The 21,131-nt window shown below is 57.7% G+C and overlaps 2 protein-coding genes across 7 annotated transcripts; one reads left to right on the top strand and one right to left on the bottom strand.

The window, feature by feature from the left end:
• Positions 1-66: 66 nt before the first annotated feature.
• Positions 67-8,047, bottom strand: ZNF219 (zinc finger protein 219). The gene is given in 7 exon segments (XM_041738595.1): positions 67-1,095; positions 1,241-1,372; positions 1,612-2,647; positions 2,649-3,074; positions 3,340-3,431; positions 6,019-6,083; positions 6,888-8,047. Coding segments are annotated over 5 exon segments (2,184 nt in total). The 5' UTR covers positions 3,346-3,431; positions 6,019-6,083; positions 6,888-8,047; the 3' UTR covers positions 67-511.
• Positions 8,048-8,720: 673 nt separating this feature from the next.
• Positions 8,721-13,158, top strand: TMEM253 (transmembrane protein 253). 6 transcript variants are annotated; one of them, XM_041738599.1, is made up of 8 exons: positions 8,721-9,223; positions 10,696-10,789; positions 10,907-11,047; positions 11,392-11,502; positions 11,596-11,652; positions 11,943-12,059; positions 12,161-12,307; positions 12,689-13,154. In XM_041738599.1, the coding sequence occupies exons 3-8, from the start codon at positions 10,943-10,945 to the stop codon at positions 12,767-12,769; spliced, it is 618 nt and encodes a 205-aa protein (XP_041594533.1). In that variant the 5' UTR covers positions 8,721-9,223; positions 10,696-10,789; positions 10,907-10,942; the 3' UTR covers positions 12,770-13,154. The 6 variants fall into 6 exon arrangements, with proteins under 6 accessions (XP_041594533.1, XP_041594532.1, XP_041594535.1 ...); XM_041738598.1 differs by having other exon boundaries at positions 9,407-10,789; XM_041738601.1 differs by having other exon boundaries at positions 8,721-10,789; positions 12,658-13,158.
• Positions 13,159-21,131: the final 7,973 nt, after the last annotated feature.

Genomic DNA, 21,131 nt, shown 5'->3' with positions numbered 1-21,131 from the left:
GGAAGAAGTATTTCTGGACAGAACGGCTGGAAGAGCACGGGACATAAGCAAACACGCAGAGCCCTGTGCCTCAAGACACCTGTTTATTGGGGACACAACTCTGCGACAGGGATGACAGGAATCGTACCAAAAATAGCGACGTCTACAGGGGCCCCTGAAGGGGCTAGAAGGGTACAGTGCCCCCCACCCCCACCCATTGTACAAAAATAAACTCTGTCGCCTATGGACCAGCGAAGACCGGCAGAGCGCCTCCTCCCCAGGGGCCCGGCCTGGGCAGCCCGGACCCCGTCCTCCGCTCCTCCCCCTGCCACTGCTAAGGCACTGTGACTCTCCCCTGGGCTGGGTGGGTGCCGCCCGCCCACCCTCCTACGCCCTCCACCCCTCACCTCTGCTCCGCGGGGGCGCGGCTGCGGGCCCTACGCTGCCCCCCGCTGGCTGCTCTACCCACTACCTCTAGGCCCCCCGCCCCCGCGGGGGAGCTCACTACACTAACCGCCCCTAGGCGGGCTCCCTACCGCTCCTGGGCCCCCGGCAGCCCGGGGCCCTCCTCCCCCTCCTGCAGAGGACTGGGGGGGGTCTCTGCGGACTGTGCGGGGGCGTAGGGCGGGGACGCATCCGCCGGGGGCGGCCGGCGGCCCCGAGCCCGGCGGCTGTGGTGCACTTGCAGGTGCAAGGCCATGAGCTCCGGGGCTCCGGTGGCGAAAGGGCAGAAGAGGCACCGGTGGAGGGCGCCCCCCGGCCCGGCCTCGCCCCCCGGCCCCGCCCGCAGGGACAGGTCCAGGGGTTCAGCCTCACCGCCTCGCCCGTTGCGCAGGGTCCTCCCGGGACTGGCGGGCTTCCGACGGGACCCGGGCGCCGCCGCGCTCGGGGGAGGCCGGGGGTGCGTGGCGCCCTCCGCCCAGGCGGCCGGCTGCGGGGCGGGCTTGGCCCCCGACGGCTGTGCCGAGCCCCGCGGGGAAGGGGGCGGCGGCTCCGGGGGGGGCCCGGGCCCGGCCCCGCTGCGCTGCTCCCGGTGGTGGCGCTGCAGGTGGTACTTGAGCGAGCCGGACTGGGTGCCCGCGTAGTCGCAGTGCGGACACTTGTAGGGGCGCTCGCCTGCAGGAAGGGGCGCCAGGGGTCAGGCGGGGCGCCAGCAAGGCCCTGCACTCTGCTGCCCGCGCGGGGCCCCTCTGGGCCAGAGGAATCCGCGGCCCACCCCATCCCCCTCGGCCCCCCGCAGCCCGGAGGCTGCCCCCCTCACCTGTGTGCACTCGCAGGTGCACCTTAAGGTGATGCGCTGAGCGGAAAGACTTTCCACAGAAGGGGCAGTCCTTCCCCGTGGCTCCGCGGCCGCCTTCGGGCCGAGTCCCTCCAGCTAACAGCCCGTTCTCTTCTGCAACACACAGGTAAGGGCGCGTCAGAAAGGGCTTGGCCGCCCGCCCCCTGGGGATGGAGACAGCGGGGTGGAGGGAGCCTGGGGGTGGCGGGTCTGGTGCTGTGCCCTCCAAAAGTGGCGTCCAGAAGTGGTTTGGTTTTTTTTCTTTTTTAAAAAAGAATTAAGAGGCAGGCCCTTTCTTACAAAGGAGGGGGCAGGAGCGGGGCGCGATGGGGCCTCCGTGGGCCCCTACGTACCCTGCGCGGCGGGCCTGGCCTGCGCCCCCGCGGCAGGTGCGGCGAGCCCGGGGCCCTCGGCGGGGCGCGCGTGCAGCGGAGCCAGCGGCCCCCCCGGCCTGCCGTGGGCCCAGGCCTCGTCCTCCGCCTCCACCACCTCCTCCTCGTCGTCCGGCTCCTCGGCGCGGGGTCGGCGAGCCCGGGCCGGGAGGGCGGCGGGCGCCGGGCGGAAGCCGGCAAAGCCGCGGCCAGCCCCGGGCTCCGCGCCGTCCCCGTTGGGCCGGGCCTCCCCCGCCCGCAGGCTCAGGTAGCCCAGCAGGCTGGGCGGCTCCCGGCGCTCGGGCGCGGGGGGCGCGGGGGGCGCGGCGGGCGCGGGCGCCAGCAGCAGCGCGGGGCCGAGCGGCTCGTAGGCCAGCAGGCCGAGGTCGGGGGGCTGCGGGGCGCGCGCCGCCGCGGAGGCGGACCCCGCGGCGCGCAGCGGGCCCAGCTTGCTGGCGTGCACCTTCATGTGGTTCTTGAGGAACCAGGGCTCCTTGAAGCAGCGGCCGCACACGGGGCACGCGTGGTCGAAGGAGGCCTTGTGCTTGCGCATGTGGCCCTTTAGGAACCAGGACTGCGTGAAGCTCTGGCCGCACACTTGGCAGCGGAACTCCGGGGGCGCGGGGGGCTCCTCGGCGGCGGCGGCGGCGGCGGCGGCGGCGGCGGCGGCGGCGGCGGCGGGGGCGTCGCGCTCGGGCTCGGGCTCCGACGCGGACGCGGGCGCGGGTCTGGGCTCGGGCGGCGGCCGCGGCGGCGGCGGGGGCGCCGCGGGGGCGGCCGCCAGGGGGCGCTCGGGGGCGCCGTGGGCCGTCAGGCTGTGGTGCAGCAGCTCCTCCTCCTGGCTGGCGCCGAAACTGCACAGGCCGCACTTCCAGGGCCGGTGCAGGATGTGCAGGTGGCGTTCGCGCTCCGCCGCGGTGCGAAACTTGCCTTTGCAGAAGGGGCACCGGAAGGCGGACGACGCGGGGGCCTGGGGCCGCGCCGGGCCCTCGGCGGCGGCGGCGGCGGGGGGAGGCGGGCTGCACGCCGCCCGCGCTCCGGGCCCTCCCCAGCCGGGCCTCGCGCAGCAGCGCGCGCTCCTCCAGCTCCAGCAGCAGGCGCGCGGCGGGGCTACGCGGGCGCTCGGGCTGGTGCGTGCGCAGGTGCGAGCGCAGGAGGGCGCGCTGCGCGGCGCGGTGGCCGCAGTGCGGGCACTGGAAGGCCTGGGCGCCCGGGTGCGCCCGCAGGTGCAGGGCCAGGATGGAGTTGAAGCGGAAGCGCTTCCCGCACACCGGGCACGGGAAGCGCCTTTCGCCCGCGCGACTCTCCGACCAGCCCACGGCCCCCATCCCTGGAGACCCGGCGCTCACGCCCGGCCCGTTGGAGTAGCGCTGCAGATCCAGTTCGCCGTCGAAGGCCGGGGGCGAGGGCGCTAAGTGGCCGCCCGGGGCGCGGGGACGTGAGGCCTGCGGAGACAGATGCGAGGACAGGGGCTGCGGAAGGCAAGGGCGCGGGCGGCCGGTGGCCCCTGAGGGCCCCCGAGGGCCCGAATCCGGGACACCCCGCGCCCTTCCCACTCCCCTCGGGGGTGGGGGGGGGAGTGGGATGTGGATGCGAGTGGAGCTATCGGGACCACAGACAGAACTTCTGAGGGAGGGAGGGAGGGAGGGAGGGAGGGAAGGGGTACAGTTGTAAGTACTTGCAGGTTCAGGCCACAGCTGCTTCACTCACCTCCATGGACCCCCTTCACATTCTTTGGTTCTGGGGAGTGCAGGGAAGAGGAGGAGGAAAAGCTGCTAGTGAAGGCAACAGGTGCTGAAGAGCTAGAGAGACACAGATTTGGAGGTAAAGATGAGCCTTGGTTTCCAGCAGTGGAAAGAGGCACCCCCACCCCCACACTCCTAGCACCCCATACTCCTGCAGCCTATTCCTCCGTTCCCCTTCCTTGCAGCAGGAGGGGACTGCTGCCTTCAAAAGGTGTGCTCCCTCGTTTCCCCAGGCCACAGGCTCCCTGATAACCCAGATGTCTTGCCCCAAATTATTCATTTTAAGCGCCTTGTCCAAAACCACCACTACCATCATCAACCGTCGTCACCACCACCATCACCATGTCACCACCACCATCACCATCATCACCATCATCATTACCACCACCACCCCCTGGTGGTAGAAACCGTCACAGGATGCCCCTCTCTCATTCAAGTTAGGCTATGTAGCTTGATGAGCAAATGGGGGTGGGCCTGACGTGCTCCCCAGTTATCCAAGTGAGACCAGTTGCTCTCAGACCCCTAACTGACCAGCCAGCCAAACATCCTCCCACACTCCACAGTCCTTCCTTCTGCCCTTATCCTGTCTTTCTGTCTTTTCCCCCTCGTCCTCCCTCCCTCCGCCTGGATTCCTGATCCATTCATTTCCATTCATTACAGAGACTCATTCATGCATGGGAGAGAAACACCTCCCAGCAGCAGAGTCTGGAGACAGACAGAGGGGGAGGGGCATGAAGGGGGAGAGCGCCAGAGGGAGAGGGAATGAAGAGAGAGTTGGGGGAGGAGTGGAAGTTAAGGGGCGCTGCTGGCCTGGGGAAGGGGTTAAAAACTGCAAATACCAGATAGGATTCATCCCCGTGTTTCAAACCTTGCAGCCTGCAGTTTGATGGGGCATCTCAGCCCCTTTGTCCAGGGCTGTTCCGAGGCAGGCTTTCCTCCTCTCTGCAGGGGAGAGGCTCCCTCACACAAGAGGAGGATTACACTGGCTCTGAGCTCAAGAGGCTGGAGTGAGGGACGGGGGGCGGGGCCGGGCCATCTGCACAGATAGGGGCTCAGCACACGCTCTGAGCAGGAAAGGGTTAAAATTCTCCAGGCTGAAATTCCCTGGGCCTGGGATGTGCAGAGCTCCAGTTCTGAAGAAGGAGAAGAGCATTGAGAAGATTGGGGGGTGGGGGGTGGGGGCTCTCCTGATTCTAAGCTGCAGAGGTAAGCATTAGGACTTAGAAGCAACCCCAGAATTAACATTCATGGAAAGAGGCCTGGGGAGGATGCAGCAGAAGTCCGCCAGCCTACCTTCCTGCTTACACACAGAACGGGATCTGGTTGAGCCTGGATGATTGTGGGCCTAACCTATTTTTTTTTTTTTTTTTTTTTTTTGCCTGAGATAGAAAGAATATTTGAGATATAAAGAACTTCCTTACAATAGGCATTGTGAAACTGAAATGGGTTACTGAGAAAGAAAAGGACTCAAGCATTACTTTGCTTAAGGATCTTTAACAGAAGAGAACTGGGCCAGGAGTCAGCCCTGCTTATCAGCAAAGAGAAAAGGCTCTGGAGGTCCAAGGCTTCTTTAATTTTTCACATTTAATGAATGTGATAAGATTCCACGAAGGGCCAGGTACCTGTTACATGTGAAATCTGGGTTAAGGGAATTTTATTAACGGGAGGCTGATTGAGAAAGTGTCCTCATTCAAGGGTCAGTAAACCACCTCCACCACCACGTTTAATATTTGTACATCTGTAGCTCCGAATTAGGGCATCCACCGTCATCTTCTGGATCTTCCAAATAAACCCCTTCCCTGAGACCAAGAGCCCAGCTAGGCTCCGTGGGTAGTGTCATCAAAGGTGAATTAAAGAGTGGGACCGAGGAGTAGGAGGCTATTGTGGGGCCAGTCTGACTATTAATAGCCCTGCAACCTTCAGTAAATCACTTGACCTCCAAGTTTACTCATCTGTAAAATAAGGAGGTTGGACTAATTTATATGGATGGTCCCTTCCTGCTTGAAAATTTGTGGTTCTGAGTCAAGGGACTCTTCTGGACCCCAGAGAGATGTTAAAAACCAATGGTCATCCCTTCAGTACCATGGAGAGTGCAGTGGGCTACCACAGGAGCCACTGTGGCAACCTCGGTACCATAGAAAGGGCGAGCAGGAGCTAGAGGGGCCACATTTGCCATTTTAGCGCCACAGATAAAGCTCGGAGAAAAGCTAGAGGATTTTTAAGAATTCCTATCTGGGAACCATTGGTGGGGGCCGGTGGGGGAGAAACCAGTGGTACCAGAGGGATTATTTTGGCCTTTTGGGTGTCACTGAAAATAGATAAATGTAATAGAAAAAATAGATGTAACTAGAAGAATTTTAATTAGCTCTAAGGAGTGTCCTGACAGTTACAGTTTGTACATCCTGGAATGAGTTACTGAGGCATCGTATTTGGGTCCATCACATTCTGTTGCTCTCCTGGGGATTCCCGGAACATCCTGGTGTACAGCCAATCTGGTATATTCAGAGGAAGCAGATGGTGGGGGAGGAGGGGGGGGAGGCTGGGAATACTGCATGGTCATAGCTGACTAACCTATGGGCACATACTCTGATTTGAGAAGATTCTAGGGCCCCTGAAACTGCCCGTAGGACAGCAAACAAAATACCTCATAGGAGGCTGGACTGCATATAGGGAGCAAGTAGAGTAGGAACAGGGCAAAGCTTCCTCTCCCTAAACAAAACAAAAACAAAAGACCTGCTTTGCACATAGCATTTGCCAGGATGGAAAAAAAAAGTGATATACAAGGAGGCCTAAATTGAAGCTGAATTCCCAAGCAGGGAGAGTTTCCCGGGAGGAGGGTAAGCCTCAAATCAACAAAACCCACTTAGACACCTTCCCAGGCCCAGTCAAGACCTCCTGAATCATCTCCACACCAAAGGAGGCCCCAGGCACCAGATCCCATGAGGGGTTTTGTTTGGTTTGGGTTTTTTGTTTTTTTGTGTGTGCGGTTTTGTTTTGTTTTGTTTTGTTTTGTTTTGTTCTGTTTTAATAGGCGAGAACACTGACAGGGTCCTAGGTCTAAGAACCGCCTTGGAACCCACGACATGCATGTCCTGCCTGCGGGCAATAATCACAGCGTTTTCTATAGTCAGGCCCTAAACACCATCCACGAGACTTGGCCAGACAGTAGCACTGACCTACTTTCCACCTCCACTGGGAATCAGGGGTTATCTGGCCCTTATTTGGGTTCTATAAGGATACCAGGCCGGGGTTAGGGATCAGCAATCTTTCCAAAGCAACAGGCCAATTATTTTTATGTGCTGGGAAAGCTGGTGGGGAAGGGGATGTGGACCATCAAACCTTACAGCATTAGGGAGGGCTGGGAGGGTTGGTAAGAAGACTCGGAAACAAGGACACGTACAGAGAAGCATCCACTGAGTGCGGGACCTCAAAAGATTGTCCCTCCAACCAGGGATTCAAAAGTTTTTAGGGGCAGAGTGTAAGGGGCAGGGATTCAGGACTTCTGAGGCATACTTGTGACTAAGCGTCTGTCACTGGTCATTCCTAATACTTGATGTTCTTCCCTCTGTTGAGAGCCCCACACCTCCGAGGTCCGCTACCAATTATGATGAACAGTGCACAAGGGGAGGCAAGAAAGAAAGGGGGCTTCTTAGGTGGTCTGGAGTCAAGGCCACTTTTATCACAACCACATGCCAGTAGCTCCCCGTTAGGGTCTCCTCTCCACGGCCCTCTGAACCTCCCTGCTGGGGGAGTTCCTCTGAATTGACCCCACGTCACAGCATGCCCATCTTTTACACCGAGTTCTTGGTTAAAGCCTCCTTCCCTCCATCCTCACTTTTCTGATTTTGGGGCATGGCACCTCAGTCATGGACTCCAAACGTACAGCAAGGGAAGGAGAGGAAGGTACACCTGCTGCCCTACTGCCCCCTGCCCCCACCATAGTGAAGCTTATTCCCCAAGCATGTCCCAACTTGACCTCTCTTCTGAAAGTTCCAGAGGACCCTGATTTGGGGGGAGGCGGCGAGGGGGCCGGCCCTAAGTCCCCTTAGCTGGAGCTGACCCTAGAAAGGTCAGAGTCTTAGCACCCATATGAGCCTCAGTCCTCAGATTAGGGGCTAGTGGGGGGGGGGGGCGAGGAGGGGGTGGGCAGGGCAGGAGAGCCTCTGGGAAAAACCTCCCTCCCAGAAGCAGGCTGGCAAGTAGGGCAGGACCTGTGATCCTGCACAGGGGATTGTTCCAGCAGCACCCCAGTGCCCTCCCGGGGAGGAGAAGCCAGGAGGAGGATGGGGGGGCAGCGGTGGGAGGCTGGGAGGCCAGGGCTCACTACCCCGGCCGGGAGAACAAAAGCGGAGTTGCAGCCGCCTCCGCCGCTGCCGCCGGCCGAGCTCTTTGTGACACTTTGTTTGGGACGCGGAGAGGGAAGCACCCCCCAGCCTCGCCCCTCCCCCACCCCGCTCCGGGAGAGTTCGGGTCCCTGCCCCCTCGCCCCGCAGCCCTACCTGAGCCGGGGGGCGCTGCTCCGCTCCGGCTCCCGGCGCGGCCGCAACGCACCCCCAGGCCCCCCGCGCCCTGCCCTCGCGCCCCTACAAAGCCGCCCGCGCCCCCCGCCCGCCGGCCCGGCCCCGCCGCCCCGGCCCCCGCCCGCCCCCGCCCCCGGGGCCCCCCAGCGCCCCCCGCGCCCGCGGCCGCCGCCCCCACCCCGCCCCCCCGGGAGCTCCGGGGAAGTTTGCTCGGGGCCGCGCCGGCGCCCCTCCCCCGCCCCCGCCCCCTGCACCTGCTCCGAGCCGGGCGCGCGGGCGGCCCCCCCTCCGCGGGGGGGCGGGGGCGGGGGCGGCGGGGGGGGGCCGGCGCGGGGGGAGCGGCTACTCACGGGCCCCGGGCGGGCGGCGGCGGGCGGCGGCGGCGGCGGCGGCGGCGGCGGCGGGCGGCGGGCCGGCGGCGCGGGCGTCAGCGTTACGTGGGGCCGGGGGAGATGCGCCGGGCCCCGGCCCCCCCGCCCCCGGCCCGGCCCCCGCCCCCTCCCCGGTCCCCCGCCCCCGGCCCTGGCCCGCATTGTGTGCGGCGGGAGGCGGCCCGGCCATTAGCATGCGGGGGGCGGCGCGGCGGGGCCGGGGCCGCGCGGGAGCGGGCGCGGGCGCGGGCGGGCGCGGGGACCCCGGGAGGCGCGCGGGGCGGGCGCGGGGCGGGGGCCGGGGCGCCGCGGCGGGGCGGGGGTGCGACGCACGCTCGGCTCCCCGGGAGGCCAGCGGGGATGCCCAAAGGTCACGCCGTCCTTCCCCGGCCCCCGCGCCGCCCGCCGCCCGCCCCCCGCCCCCGCCCCCCGCCCGGACATACCAGGGACGGAGCTGGCTGGGCCGCGCCTTCTGCCCCGACATGCACGGACTCGGGAAGTTCTTCCTGGGGCTTTATCTCGCAGCCTCTCCCTTACAATTTCTGTCTCTCTTTTTGGGGAGGAGGAGGAGGGGCGATGATAGAGATAGTTAATGTCGGCCGTACAAGAAACATTATTAAAGTTACTCCCTGGTCCTTTCTGTTCTTGATAAACAGATCCGGCTCCTTTTTCTCCAGTTCTCCTCTCCATTCCCTAAGTCGCCCTGATGGCTCTTCAATACGACAAATATTTACTGATTGCTTCCTAAGCACCAGGCACCGTGCTTAGCACCGAGGGGGATGAGCAGAGACAAGGGGCTGGGGGCGCCGGGCCTTGGGCACAGTGCAACCCCGACGGGGCTCCGAATTCCTAGGCGGCGAGCTCAGACCCGATCCATACTGATGGAATGCCCGTTCACACATTTAGTCGGAGAGGATCCTCACAATAACACCCTGGAGGATAAGGCCTGCACTTCCAGGTACGGAAAATGAAGCCAAAGGGTCTCGCCACTGGCCTAGCAGCTCAGGGACCCGCAGAGCAAGCCCGGCATTTCACATGGTCGGGCCACTGCCACCAAAGGAAATTAATGCACATGCGGATTGAGCTGGGAGTAGACTCATAACTTCTCAGAATCCCTTTAAGTGTGATTCCCACTCCCCAGGAAAAAGGAAGGGACGCAGTGCTCCAGGGAGTGTTGGCCCAGCACCACTTGCTTCCCAGGACCCTGCCTGTCAGGACTAACCCCCAGGCGTCTTCTGGCCCAGTCTTCTTCTACCAACAGTAATAATAATAATGATAATAGCCACTAACAAGTGTTGGGCACTTAAGTGCAAGGTGCCAGGCTGAGCTAGTTCACTGCATTTTCTCTTTTAATACGCAAAGCAACTAACTCCTTGAGTGTAGTATAGGCATCCGTATTGTTAACTTCCCTTGATAGATAAGGAGACAGAGAGATTAGGTAACTTGCCCAAGGTCATCCGAGGAGATCTGGGATTTGAACACAGGTCTGGTTTTGCTCCAGATCCCAGGCTCTGCACCTTTCCTATTTTTGATCCATGGAGCATATATTCAGGCACAACTCAGCTTCTGAATAAGCCTCTGGTATACGAGCATCAGGCACATCTGTGTGAGCTCATCGCACCACTGATGGCTGTTAAGTGCCCACCGCGAGTCAACAAGCCCTCACAGTCATGTTGTTAGCCCCCTTTTTATCACTCAGTCTGAACAAACCGAGGTGCAAACAGGTAGAATAATGTACCCAAAGTCACACAGCTGGGAAAGCAACAAAGCTGAGATTCTAGACCAGGTGGGCCTGACTGCAAGGCAACTTCTAGCTCTCAAAAATAGTCATTGGTGCGGTAGTGTCCTGTCCAGGACTGACCATTTGGGGACTATTTTCTAAACGTATCTAGCTGCAAATGAACACTGTAACACTAAAAAAAACAAAAAAACAAAAAAAACAAAACCCGCTCCGCTATAAACTGGGATCCCCATCTACTAAGTTAGCATCCAATCCAGAGTAAATCCTTCAAGAAAGGAAGAAGCGAGGGGGAAACTGTCCAGAAAGTGAGAGACAGGAAGCCAGGGGAATTAAACCTTGCTTGGTCTTGAGACAACAAACACTGCAAGTAGTAATGACAGGGGACCAATCCAGACAGTAATATGGGATTTCCCTGGGGAACAGCAGGTAATTTGAGGAGGAAGCAAAAAAGGAGAACAACTAGATGGAAATAGGGGAAAACTGGGGCCCGTGGTGATAGTGTCCGTGGGGATGGGGTGAGCAATCAGAAGACCCACAGATGGGCAGAAGGGGGACAGAGCAAGGCAGGGCTGTGCGCTTTGTGGAACAACCGGAGGCTGGTGCCTGCCCATGGCCGCTCCCTGGAACCTTAGGCCCTCATGGGGACCTTTGCCCCACCCCACCCAGCCTTGACAGCCTGTCTCTGCCAGGACAAGTTTGTAGTCTGCTCTGAGCTACCAGACCCTGCCAGGAGCTCCAGGCCCTGTTGGGTCCCATCCCTTTGGAGTAGCATCTTCAGACCAGGTAGGTCTGAGGCCCTGAGCCTCAACTCCCCAGATTTTGGAAGCGGGCAAAGGGACAGCTGAAAGATGTTGCCGCACGTCCTATCTGCTGATAGGCGCCACGATGCATTTCTCCCAGCCTAGGAAGCACTGAACTCCAGTGGGCGAGGGAGCCATGGAGGAGAGAGCTGCTCGGCGGGAGGAGAGCTCCAGTCTTCATCTGGAAAAGCTACAGCGCTGGGCACAGCACAGGCACAATGGGCACCTCTTGGCGCTGGCGGTGAGGCCAGGCTGCCCCGCCTCAGGCTTTAGAATGTCCAACTGTAGCCCCAATTCAGTTGTATCCATGTTTAGGGAGCACCCACCACATGCCTGAAGCTGTGCTAGTGTCTGAGTGGGAGGAGGGTGGAGAAAACGTAGAATAATGAAGCAAGACCTTTAGTCTCCAATTAGATCCCATCATGTGGGGAAAACATATAGGTAAGTAACTAGAACGCGAGGCAGAAACACTGAAGAATACCCCATTCCTTCACTCGCCCTTGGTTGACTGCGTTCCGCCAACCTGCATTCCTCCCACTTGCCGATCCCTGGATGCCCTTCACATGCCCCGCGTGCGGCCTCCAGGTGAGCCAGCTGTGGCTGGCAGTGGCTGTGGTGCCACTTGCTGTCTCCGTGGCCTGCCTGAACTCTGCTTGTCACATGGCCACGGCACTGCCACTTGGGCCTGGGGCACTGGTAAGAGCCATCGCAAGGGAGGGTGGAAGGACGGTCCTGGAGGCCCCTCCTCCCTGAGGCCAGAGCTCAACACTTGCCTTCCCCACCATTCAGGGTCTCCTCACTGGGATTGCTACCCTTGAGCTGCGCCGAGCACCCCGCCTCTGGAAGGTGAGAGGGCATGAGGATGCGGCACTGTTCTCCCAACACACACACACACACACACACACACCACTCAGGCCCGGAAGTGACTGAATGTTAACAAATCCTGAGCTCTCTGCCCCGACCCGCCTAACAGACTGAGGAGGTAACGCAAGAAAGTTAGAGGCCCGATGGCCCCATTTAGAGATGGAAGAAGAGGAGTCGAGTTTTGAGTTTTGTGTTGGGGCTCAGCTGCAGGTGGGGCTTGGGGCTCCCAGGAGTCTCCTAGGCCGGGCAGGGCTGAGCTGGCTCACTGGCAGGTGCAGGCCATGATGATACTCAACATCTTCAGTCTGATCTTGGGCTTCATCGTGGTGGTGGTCGAGGTGATGAAGACAGCCTTGGGGCCTGCCCCAGCTGCCCTGTCCCAGGTACAGGTGAATGAAGGAGAAGGTGGGAGGAGGAGGTGAAGAGGGAACGGGGCAGGGGCAAACAGGTGCTGGCTTCCCTGTAGTATCCTCAGCCTGTCTACCTGCAGCTGGCGGGCTTGCTGGTGCTGGAGCTCAGTACTGAGGCCTTCACCCTAGGGGGAGTGCTGGTCTCCGCATACTCGCTCTTCCTGCTGAATCAGAGGAAGCCAGGATGCTGCAGGAGCCAGAGTCTGCACTACCGGGAGCTGCAGGAGGTACTGAGGGCAGGGAGGAAAGTACGGAGCAGTTAGCTAGCAAATGATTATTTTATTTATTTATTTTTTACTGGCTATCATGGTCAGTGGCGCTGAAGGAAGAATAATGGGGCTAGTGGGGGGTAGAGAGGGGGAAGGGGTCGCAGCCTGCAACGGATTGGTTTTCTGGTTTTAGGCGTTTCCTCCGTAGTGGTGGGGAAGAGGGAACTGGGTATCTAAATGGGTGGGGCTAGAAAGGCGGGAGAGCATTAGGGAGCTAAGTATTGGAAGGACTGTGGGAACAAGGAAAAAGAAATGGAAGAAAAAGAGGAAGTTGTTTCTCTGGGATCCCTCCTTTCTCACCCCTACAGTTTGCTCCCCTCCCAACCGTCTGGCTTGTAGGATCTCCCTGAGTTGGAGGAAGTTGCCGGTCCGGAGGACGGTCCCACGGTGGCTAGTACAACAAACGCAACAAGCGGGTGAGCTGGCCGGGAGGCCGGCGGTCGGGCTCGGCTGCCCCGCGGGATCCCAGCGTCCTCCGACCCTCCTGCCCCGACTGCACACCGACTGCACTCCGCGGGGCCTGCTGGGGTCCCCTGGACCCGCCTGAAGTCCAGGCAGAGCCTTCAGGTTCCGTGCGCCTAGGCCCCGCTCTTGCCGTCCCCGCCAGGAATGCCGCACCCGGGGCAGGGTCTCCGCAGGGTGTCCTCCGGCCTCCCCCCACTGCCCCGAAAGGCTCCCCGCCTGCAGGGCGTCATTCACACAGGCTGCACCCCCGTGCCCCCTTCCACCCCTGCCCGCCCGCCCATCGCCTCCCCTCGCAGCGTCGCGCCCGCCTCATCCCCCCCCCCCCCCCCCGCCTCTCTTCTGTCCGCCTCTCGCTATCCCACCCACCGCAAGCCCGGGGAAATCGAGTCCCTAGGTGCTTTAGTTTGCCCCCTTGGATCCGGTTCCTCGCTCCTCTCGCGAAGACTACAAGTCCCAGGATGCCCCGCGCCGCCCGGGGCCTGCCGGGAAATAAAGAGCCTCCCCTCCGAGAAGGGGGCGCTGTGTGTCCGCGGCGCGATGCGAGGCGCTCCGGTCGGGGCCTAGCCGAGTCTCCGCGGACGCGACCACTGGCCCCGCGTGCGGGGGGGCGCCGCCGCCCTCCCTCCTCCCTCCGGCCGCCTCGGGCCCGCGGGCTGGGGGCGGGTCCTCCGCGGAGCCGGGTTCCCCCCGCGCGCGGAGCCCGGATGCGACGTCCTGAGACTCGGAGCGCGCGCGAGAAAGGGCTCGGGGCTGATGAGTCAGGAGCCCGGGGCCCGCCCTCCCTGCGTCCCTCCCTGCGTCCCTCCCTCCGCAGCGCCCGCGGGCCGGGCGGGCACGGGCGCCCCGAGCTGCGGCTTCCCCGCCTCTCGCGAGCCCGCGTCGCCGCCGCCCTTCCTCTCCGCGGCGGGAGGCGCACTGCGCAGGCGCGGCCTCGCGCGGCCCCGCGACCTTTGACCCCAGCCGCCGTCGGGTCCGGAAACGCAGCCCCCGCCGTGTGGGACCTCTGCACGTGTGCAAAACCGGCGCTCGACGGGGGCCGCGGCTGGAGCCCTGAGAGAACTCACCCCGGAGGCGAGCGCCCCGCACGCATTATCGTCCCCACGTGAGGAGGCCGCCGTCCCCAGAGCGCGGCGCCCGCAGCGCTGCGGCGAGAGCGCGGCCTGGCTGCCCGGCCCCGGCATTGCAGGGCGCCCGCGGCGGCGCGGCCGGGACACCTGGGAGAGGGCCCGCGCCCCGTGACAAGGTCGCGCGAGCACCAATGGGTGGAGACAGCCCGGGATTAGGCTCTTGAGTGGAGAGAGCCGGAAGCGGGCCACCCCCTTCCCTCCTCCCGGGCCGGGCGCCGCGGAGCCCCCGTGCACGGGGCGCGGGAGTCGGAAGACAGTGGCGGAGGAGGAACGGGGTGAGGAGCCCGCGGGGCGGCCTGTCTCGCAGATACGCGCCGCAGCTCATATCGGGCTCCTCAGAGGCCCGGGCTGCATCCTAGCGCTGGCAGCAGGTCAGTGCCCCGCAGAGGACTCGGTCGGTCACGTTAGTCCAGGCCGTGCTCTTGGAGCAGGCCCCAAACCTTTTTTCGTCTTTTTGTTTTGTTTTGCTTTGTTTTGTTTTCCCCTAAGCAAGCTCTGTGGCCAGCGTGGGGCTCGAACACACACGTCGGGGATTCTGAGTCGCGCGCCGGAGCCCCCGACAACGCCCATGTCGCGCGTCCCACCGCTCGTCCGCAGGAGGCGGTCCGGGCGCTCTGCTACCTGAGGCGCCTGCGGCCTGGAGCCCCCACGCGGAGCCCCCACGCGCGCGCGTGCGTGAGGTGAGCCTGCGTGGTTCCCGCGCTGGAACACTTCTGCCTCCTCAGGACTGCCCCGGTGTCGGCCAGGGCTCGACCTCCAGCCACACCCAACAGCGAGGTTTCAAACGCCTGGGAGAAGGGAAGCACAATCATTTCCTTTAAAAAAAAAAAAAAGTTAATCATTCCTGGTGATTCTTGAACAGCTCAGCCCTTGGACCTCTCCTCTGCTCCCGCCCATACCTACCTCTTCGGTTCTGTTCCCTAAACGACTGAATGGAATTCTCACTAGAAACGTTGCCCTGAAAATAATAATAATAATAATAATAGGACTGGGAGTCAGGAAATTGAGATTCTGGTTTTGTTGTGTAGGTTTGCGCAAGTCGACCTCTCTGAAGTGCTCCTCGCGTGCGTGGAGATTATAATCCTAGTATTTATTTATCCTCTCTACCTTCCCGGAGCATCGGGGCTAAAATAGAATCACACACGGGAAAATGGTTCTAAAGGATAAGGCAACTTCGGAGGTTGAAAATAAATTGCCGACAGGGATGAGGAGTAGTGAAAATGAGTGAGACAGATTGCGGATGATGTAACAGGAATTGGTGGGAACTGTGGCGAACTAGAGCGCCCACGGTCTGCTTCAAGATTTTACCCCCACTCGGCTCCACCCAGCTACTCCCACGTGGGCCTGTGGGCCTGGTGTTGGCATAGTTCCAGTTTTCCTAGAAAAGCCAGAAATTCTGACTAGTTATTTATTTCTGTTTAAAAGATTTTATTCCAAAAAAAAAAAAAAGATTTACGGAGAGACAAAGAGCATGAGCCCAGGGAGTGAGGGGGATGGTCAGAGGGAGAGGGGGAAGCAGACTCCTCACTGAGCAGAAAGCCCCATGCGGCTTGGGCCCAGGACTCCGAGACCATGATCTGAGCTGAAGTCAGACACCTAAGGGACTGAGCCAGCCAGGCACCCCAGAAATTCTGACTTTTTAAATGTGAATTCTTCTGATTTTAAAATGTTGAGAATAAGTTTTTCTTAAACTGAGGGCCAGGGTCAGCCTGTTGTCCTTCAATTGTAGGCTCTTTCTTATTCAAGCTGATGATAGGAATTCTTATGTTTTGGGTATGCAATGTGATTTGGAGGCCTCTCCCGAAATTCAAGTCTTGGAGAGGTTTAATGTTACTTCTTAACCTTTTTTTTATTTTTACTTTTTTTTTTTAAGATATTATTTATTTATTCATGAGATACACAGAGATAGGGAAAGAGAGGCAGAGACACAGGCAGAGGGAGAAGCAGGCTGCATGCAGGAAGCCGGACATGGGACCTGATCCCAGGACTCCAGGATCATGCCCTGGGCTGAAGGCAGGTGCTAAACCACTGAGCCACCCAGGGATCCCTTTAACCTTTTTTTAAATCAGTATCTGTCTATGGCATTGATCCTCGGGGAGAGGGCATTTTGCCCACTAGGGGTTACTTGGCAATGTCTAGAGATACTTCGGTTGTAAGGAGTGGGTGTTGGGAGTGAGGGGTGGTGGGGCTAAGGTTTATAATGCAAGGAGCATTAGATGATTCGACAAGTCAGAAGACCAGAGATTTAAGGCCCAGTGCTTGCTACCAGTGCCCACACCCTGGGCACCAACCTCTCCCAGCCGAGAGACGTTACCTGAGGTCCTGTGATACCCATTGTCCCCCCACCCGCTGCCTCTGCCCGCAGTCCCTGGCAGCTCCAGGAAAGCCTTCTGCCCCCGGCAGTGCTTCCCAGCCAGCACCCTGCTGACCCTTTCGTCAGCTCTGCAGCCTCGGTGGAAGTCACTCCCGTTTCACTTGAATTACCGCCCTATCAGATTGCCACAGAAAGAAGCAGCTGTGACAAGGTTCCTGCGGCCTCGGCTTTCCAAGGCCTCCACCCCTGCCCGTGCCTTGCCTGGAGAAATACCCCATTCAGGTGTGACTTCACATGCAGCTGGGTTCGCTGGTGGCTGGGAAATCGCCTTGGTGGTGAATTTTGCCCTCCTTTCTTTGCAGCGCAGGCCTTTATTCTGGCCTTGGATACGAGATTACAGACCCCAGCCAGGGGTCTCCCATGAAAGACCTGCTCTTGCACAGAGCTGGGGGCGGGCCTGGGCTGTGTCCTCTGCTGCCACCTCGTGGCCCCGGGCTGCCCAGGTCGTGGTCTCGCCCAGGCATCCCCACAGGGTCCCCGCGAGGCCTCCCCTGCAGGGGGTCCCCCAGGGCGTCATCCTGGGACCCTGGCAAGCCTGGGCAGAGACCCCAGGAGGCAGTGACCCCAGCTGCCGGGGGTACCAGAACTCACCTTGCCCGCCTGGCCTGGGTGTGCCCTCCCCCGGGGCTGGGGCACCCTACTCTTGGGGAGAAGAGGCTACCTCGGTGGCCTTCTGGATCTCTTTTTCTCACCAGGCCCATCTTGTGTTGCTCTGAGTCCACGGCCTTCACGTTGGCTTGCCCAGCCCATGCTTCCTCAACATGGTATTTGTCTTTTGTTTTTGTTTCTTTTTAAGGATTTTATTCATTTATTTGAGAGAGAGAGACAGAGCTCAAACGTCGGGGAGGGGCAGAGGGAGAGGCAGACTCCGCGCTGAGCAGGGAGCCCGACCCTGGGCTCCATCCCAGGCCCCCGAGATCATGACCTGAGCCCAGGTCAGATGCTTAAGGGCTTGAGCCACTCAGGCACCCTCAAGTTCCGGATTTGATTGATGGCTTGAGCAGTACTGTAGCAGTGTGGTCGCAGGGAGGCAATGTTTCCTATAAACATGACAGGGTCTGCGCACTGTACTGATCAGAGGTCCCTCCCCAGGGTCCAGGGACTCTGGACTACTGGTGACCGAGTAGTGACTCCACAAGAGGGAAAAGCAGAAAGCATTTTTAGTTGGTGCTTATTTTTTATTCATTACAATACTGTGTTAAAACCTTCCAGTTGGGATGCCTAGGTGGCTCAGTGGTTGGACATCACTTTTTTTTTTTATTTTTATGTATTTATGATAGTCACACAGAGAGAGAGAGAGAGAGAGAGGCAGAGACATAGGCAGAGGGAGAAGCAGGCTCCATGCACCGGGAGCCGGATGTGGGATTCAATCCCGGGTCTCCAGGATCGCGCCCTGGGCCAAAGGCAGGCACTAAACCTCTGCACCACCCAGGGATCCCGGACATCACTTTTTTTAAGAGATGTTATTTATTTTTTCATGAGAGACATAGAGGGACAGAGACACAGGCAGAGGGAGAAGCAGACTCCATGCAGGGAGCCCGATGCGGGACTTGATCCAGGGTCTCCAGGATCACACCCTGGGCCGGAGGCAGATGCACAACCCCTGAGCCACCCGGGCATCCCATAAACTCTTTAAAAAAAAAAAAAACAAAAACAAAAAACCACCTTCCGGTTGCCAAAGCAAATTTGTAGAACTGTCCCTCGGTTGTTGTCTCCTCCCATATACTTTCCATATGCTCACCTTTTATAGAAAGCCCTCATTATACCACAACCCCATTAATAGGGGTAAATGTGCAAAAATTCGGGGTGGGGGGGCTTCTGGGGGGCCTCTTTCAGCAGGAGTCATGATCTCCAGGTCCTGGGATCAACCCCAAGTGGGGCTTCCTGCTCAGCAGAGAGTCGGCTTCTCTCCCCCTCCCCTTGCTCATGCTCTCCCTTCCTCTCTCAAATAAATAAATAAAATCTTTTTTAAAAATTTCAAGGGGAAGAATCTCCTTGCATAATTTCCTAGGGCCTCAGGCTGCGGATAGCGTCCTACTGAGCCTGTGTGTAATGCTTCTCTTTAAAAGTGAGATGCTACTTACTTGATGGGAGTTGTCTTCTGTTTCTTTTGTTTTTCCTTCTTTGTATATATTTTTTCTTATTTATAATTTATATTTTATATTTTATTTTAGATTAATTCTACTTATCATCTTATTTATATTTATTTATATTTATATTTTATTTTATATTTTAGATTATATTTTAGATTATTTATATTTTATTTTAGATTTATATTTAGATTTATTTATATTTTAGATTAATTCTACGTATCATCTGAATCTTTATTTTTATCAGAAACTTTTCCTATGTTCTGTCCAAAGTAATGAGTTGTCTTTGTTGATTCTTGGGTGTTTTTTCCTTGCCTTTATAAAGTTTTCTTGTTTTATTTATTTTTTTTGAAGACTTATTTATTCCTGAGAGACACACAGAGAGAGGCACAGACACAGGCAGAGGGAGAAGGAGGCTCCATGCAGGGAGCCCAGTGTGGGACTCGATCCCAGATCTTCCAGGATCATGCCCTGGGCCGAAGGCAGTGGTAAACTGCTGAGCCACCCAGGCTGCCCAGTTTTCTTGTTTTAAATGTTTTTCCCCAAATCCAAGTCCCCAAGATAATTTAATTTGTTTTGCTTCTCTATAATTATTTGTTCCCTTTATGTATGAAGAAAATAAAAAAATGCTAGACACTCACACTTAAGCTTTAGATAAAGCTAGAGGACTCAAAGTCATGGCCTAGGAGAAACAGGATTGATGTCTTTATAAATCTCAAAGATAGGGCAGCCCTGGAGCCCCGGTGGCGCAGCGGTTTAGCGCCGCCTGCAGCCCAGGGTGTGATCCTGGAGACCCTGGATCGAGTCCCACGTCAGGCTCTCTATATGATGCCTGCTTCTCCCTCTGCCTGTCTCTCTGTCTCTGTGAATAAATAAATAAAATCTTTAAAATATATATATATAAATCTCAAAGATAATTATGATGAAGCTGAGAAGCAAAGCTGGGTCCAGTGGTTACTTGTTACAGAGAGGCCAATTTTAGATCAAAAAAGAAAAACCTGAAAACTTTTCAAAAGAATGAGCTGCTTTGAACTTGGCTCTCAACCTCTGGATATGTTAGAGGTGTTCTGTGCTATATACTCTCACTGATAGGTCGTTGAAGCAACTATTTAAACATCGGCTGAATGTTCGGAACAGATGACTTTTAATTTCTTTTCCAACAATAGGATTTGGCTTTTCAGCACGGGTGTTTTAATTGTACTCTCATCAGAATGACTGGCTCTGGGCATAATTGTAAAGTAAGGTGTCAAGTATTCGTCTAGTCCCTAGAACAGAGTTTATCAACCATGGTCCTACTGACTTTTGGGCCAGATAACTCTTTGTTGTGGGATCCCTGGGTGGCGCAGCGGTTTAGCGCCTGCCTTTGGCCCAGGGCGCGATCCTGGAGACCCGGGATCGAATCCCACATCGGGCTCCCGGTGCATGGAGCCTGCTTATGTCTCTGCCTCTCTCTCTCTGTGTGATGACTATCATAAATTAAAAAATAAAAAAACAGATAACTCTTTGTTGTGAAAGGCTGTCCCTGGGAACGCAGAATGCTTCCCAGCAGCCCTGACCTCTAACCACTAGATACCAATAGCACTCCTCCCACAAGTCATGACCATCAAAAATGTTTCAGGCTTTGCCAAATGTCCCCTCCTTCTTAAAAACCACTCCCTCAGAGAGATACGATATGAGGGAGTTCAAGAACTTAAGTCTAACTTCTCCAACATTCTTATACTGAAAAGGAGGAGACCTACAAAGACCAACAAGAACCATATCACACATCCCAAGCCTGAAATCCTACCCCCGTCGTCTGTCTCTTACTCCCCTTTCTGAATTTTTTGTTCCTTTATTAAATTTTCTCTCTCTCTTTTTTCACCCAAATTTTCTATCTTAACCAGTACTTCTACTTGGCCACACAAGCTGAAAGCTAAGCTCGATGCCCTCATTTCCTGTAGCCAAATGCTCATCATTTTCTAGAGATTCTCCTGCTCCTGAATCAGTTCTGTCTACCACCACTGCCCCACGTCAGGCCCTCACCGCCCTTCACCCAGACCACGGGAAGAGCCTCCTTACAGGTTTCTGTGCCTCCGCGCTTGCTCTTCTCAGATAAGTCTTGCTTGTAGCCACATAAATGTGACCACATGGCTTCCCTGCTGAAAAGCCCTTCAGTCACCCCGGTCATCTACAAGATCAGGTCCAAGTTTTTTAAAACGGCTCAATGCCACCTGTGGCCTGGCCTTTGCCTTCCTTTCCAGGGCCATCTCCCACATCCTCTCCCTTCATTCTTCAATGAGAGCAATCTGAGAAGATGCCATTGGGTGCAGCCTAAACATTAAAAAAAAAAAAGTCCTGATAAATGTATATGATAGACTCTTCAACCCCATCTTTGCATTTCATGCTCTCCCTCTTTATTGTCTTTCTAATTAGCCCAAGGATGATGATGTGATGATAATGATGACAACAAGGAGGACAACGATGCAGCATTGGCTCAGTGATAGCCAGTGTCGGGGCGGAGGGGGGTCACTGCTGTTTGTGGCACCCACTACTGAAAAATCAAAACAAAACACTAGTAGGAAAAAAAAAAAAAAACACTAGTAAGGGGGCACCTGCCTAGCTCAGTTGGAAAAGTGTGCAACTCTTGATCCCAGGGTTGATTCCAAACCACATGGTGGGTGTTTAGATTACTTAAATAAATTAAAGAAAAAAAAAAAAACACTAGTAGGAAGTGAAAGCCATATCAT

Source organism: Vulpes lagopus, chromosome 23 (assembly GCF_018345385.1).
Source record: "Vulpes lagopus strain Blue_001 chromosome 23, ASM1834538v1, whole genome shotgun sequence".
Classification (NCBI taxonomy): domain Eukaryota; kingdom Metazoa; phylum Chordata; class Mammalia; order Carnivora; family Canidae; genus Vulpes; species Vulpes lagopus.
This window is presented reverse-complemented; position numbering and strand designations above follow the sequence as displayed.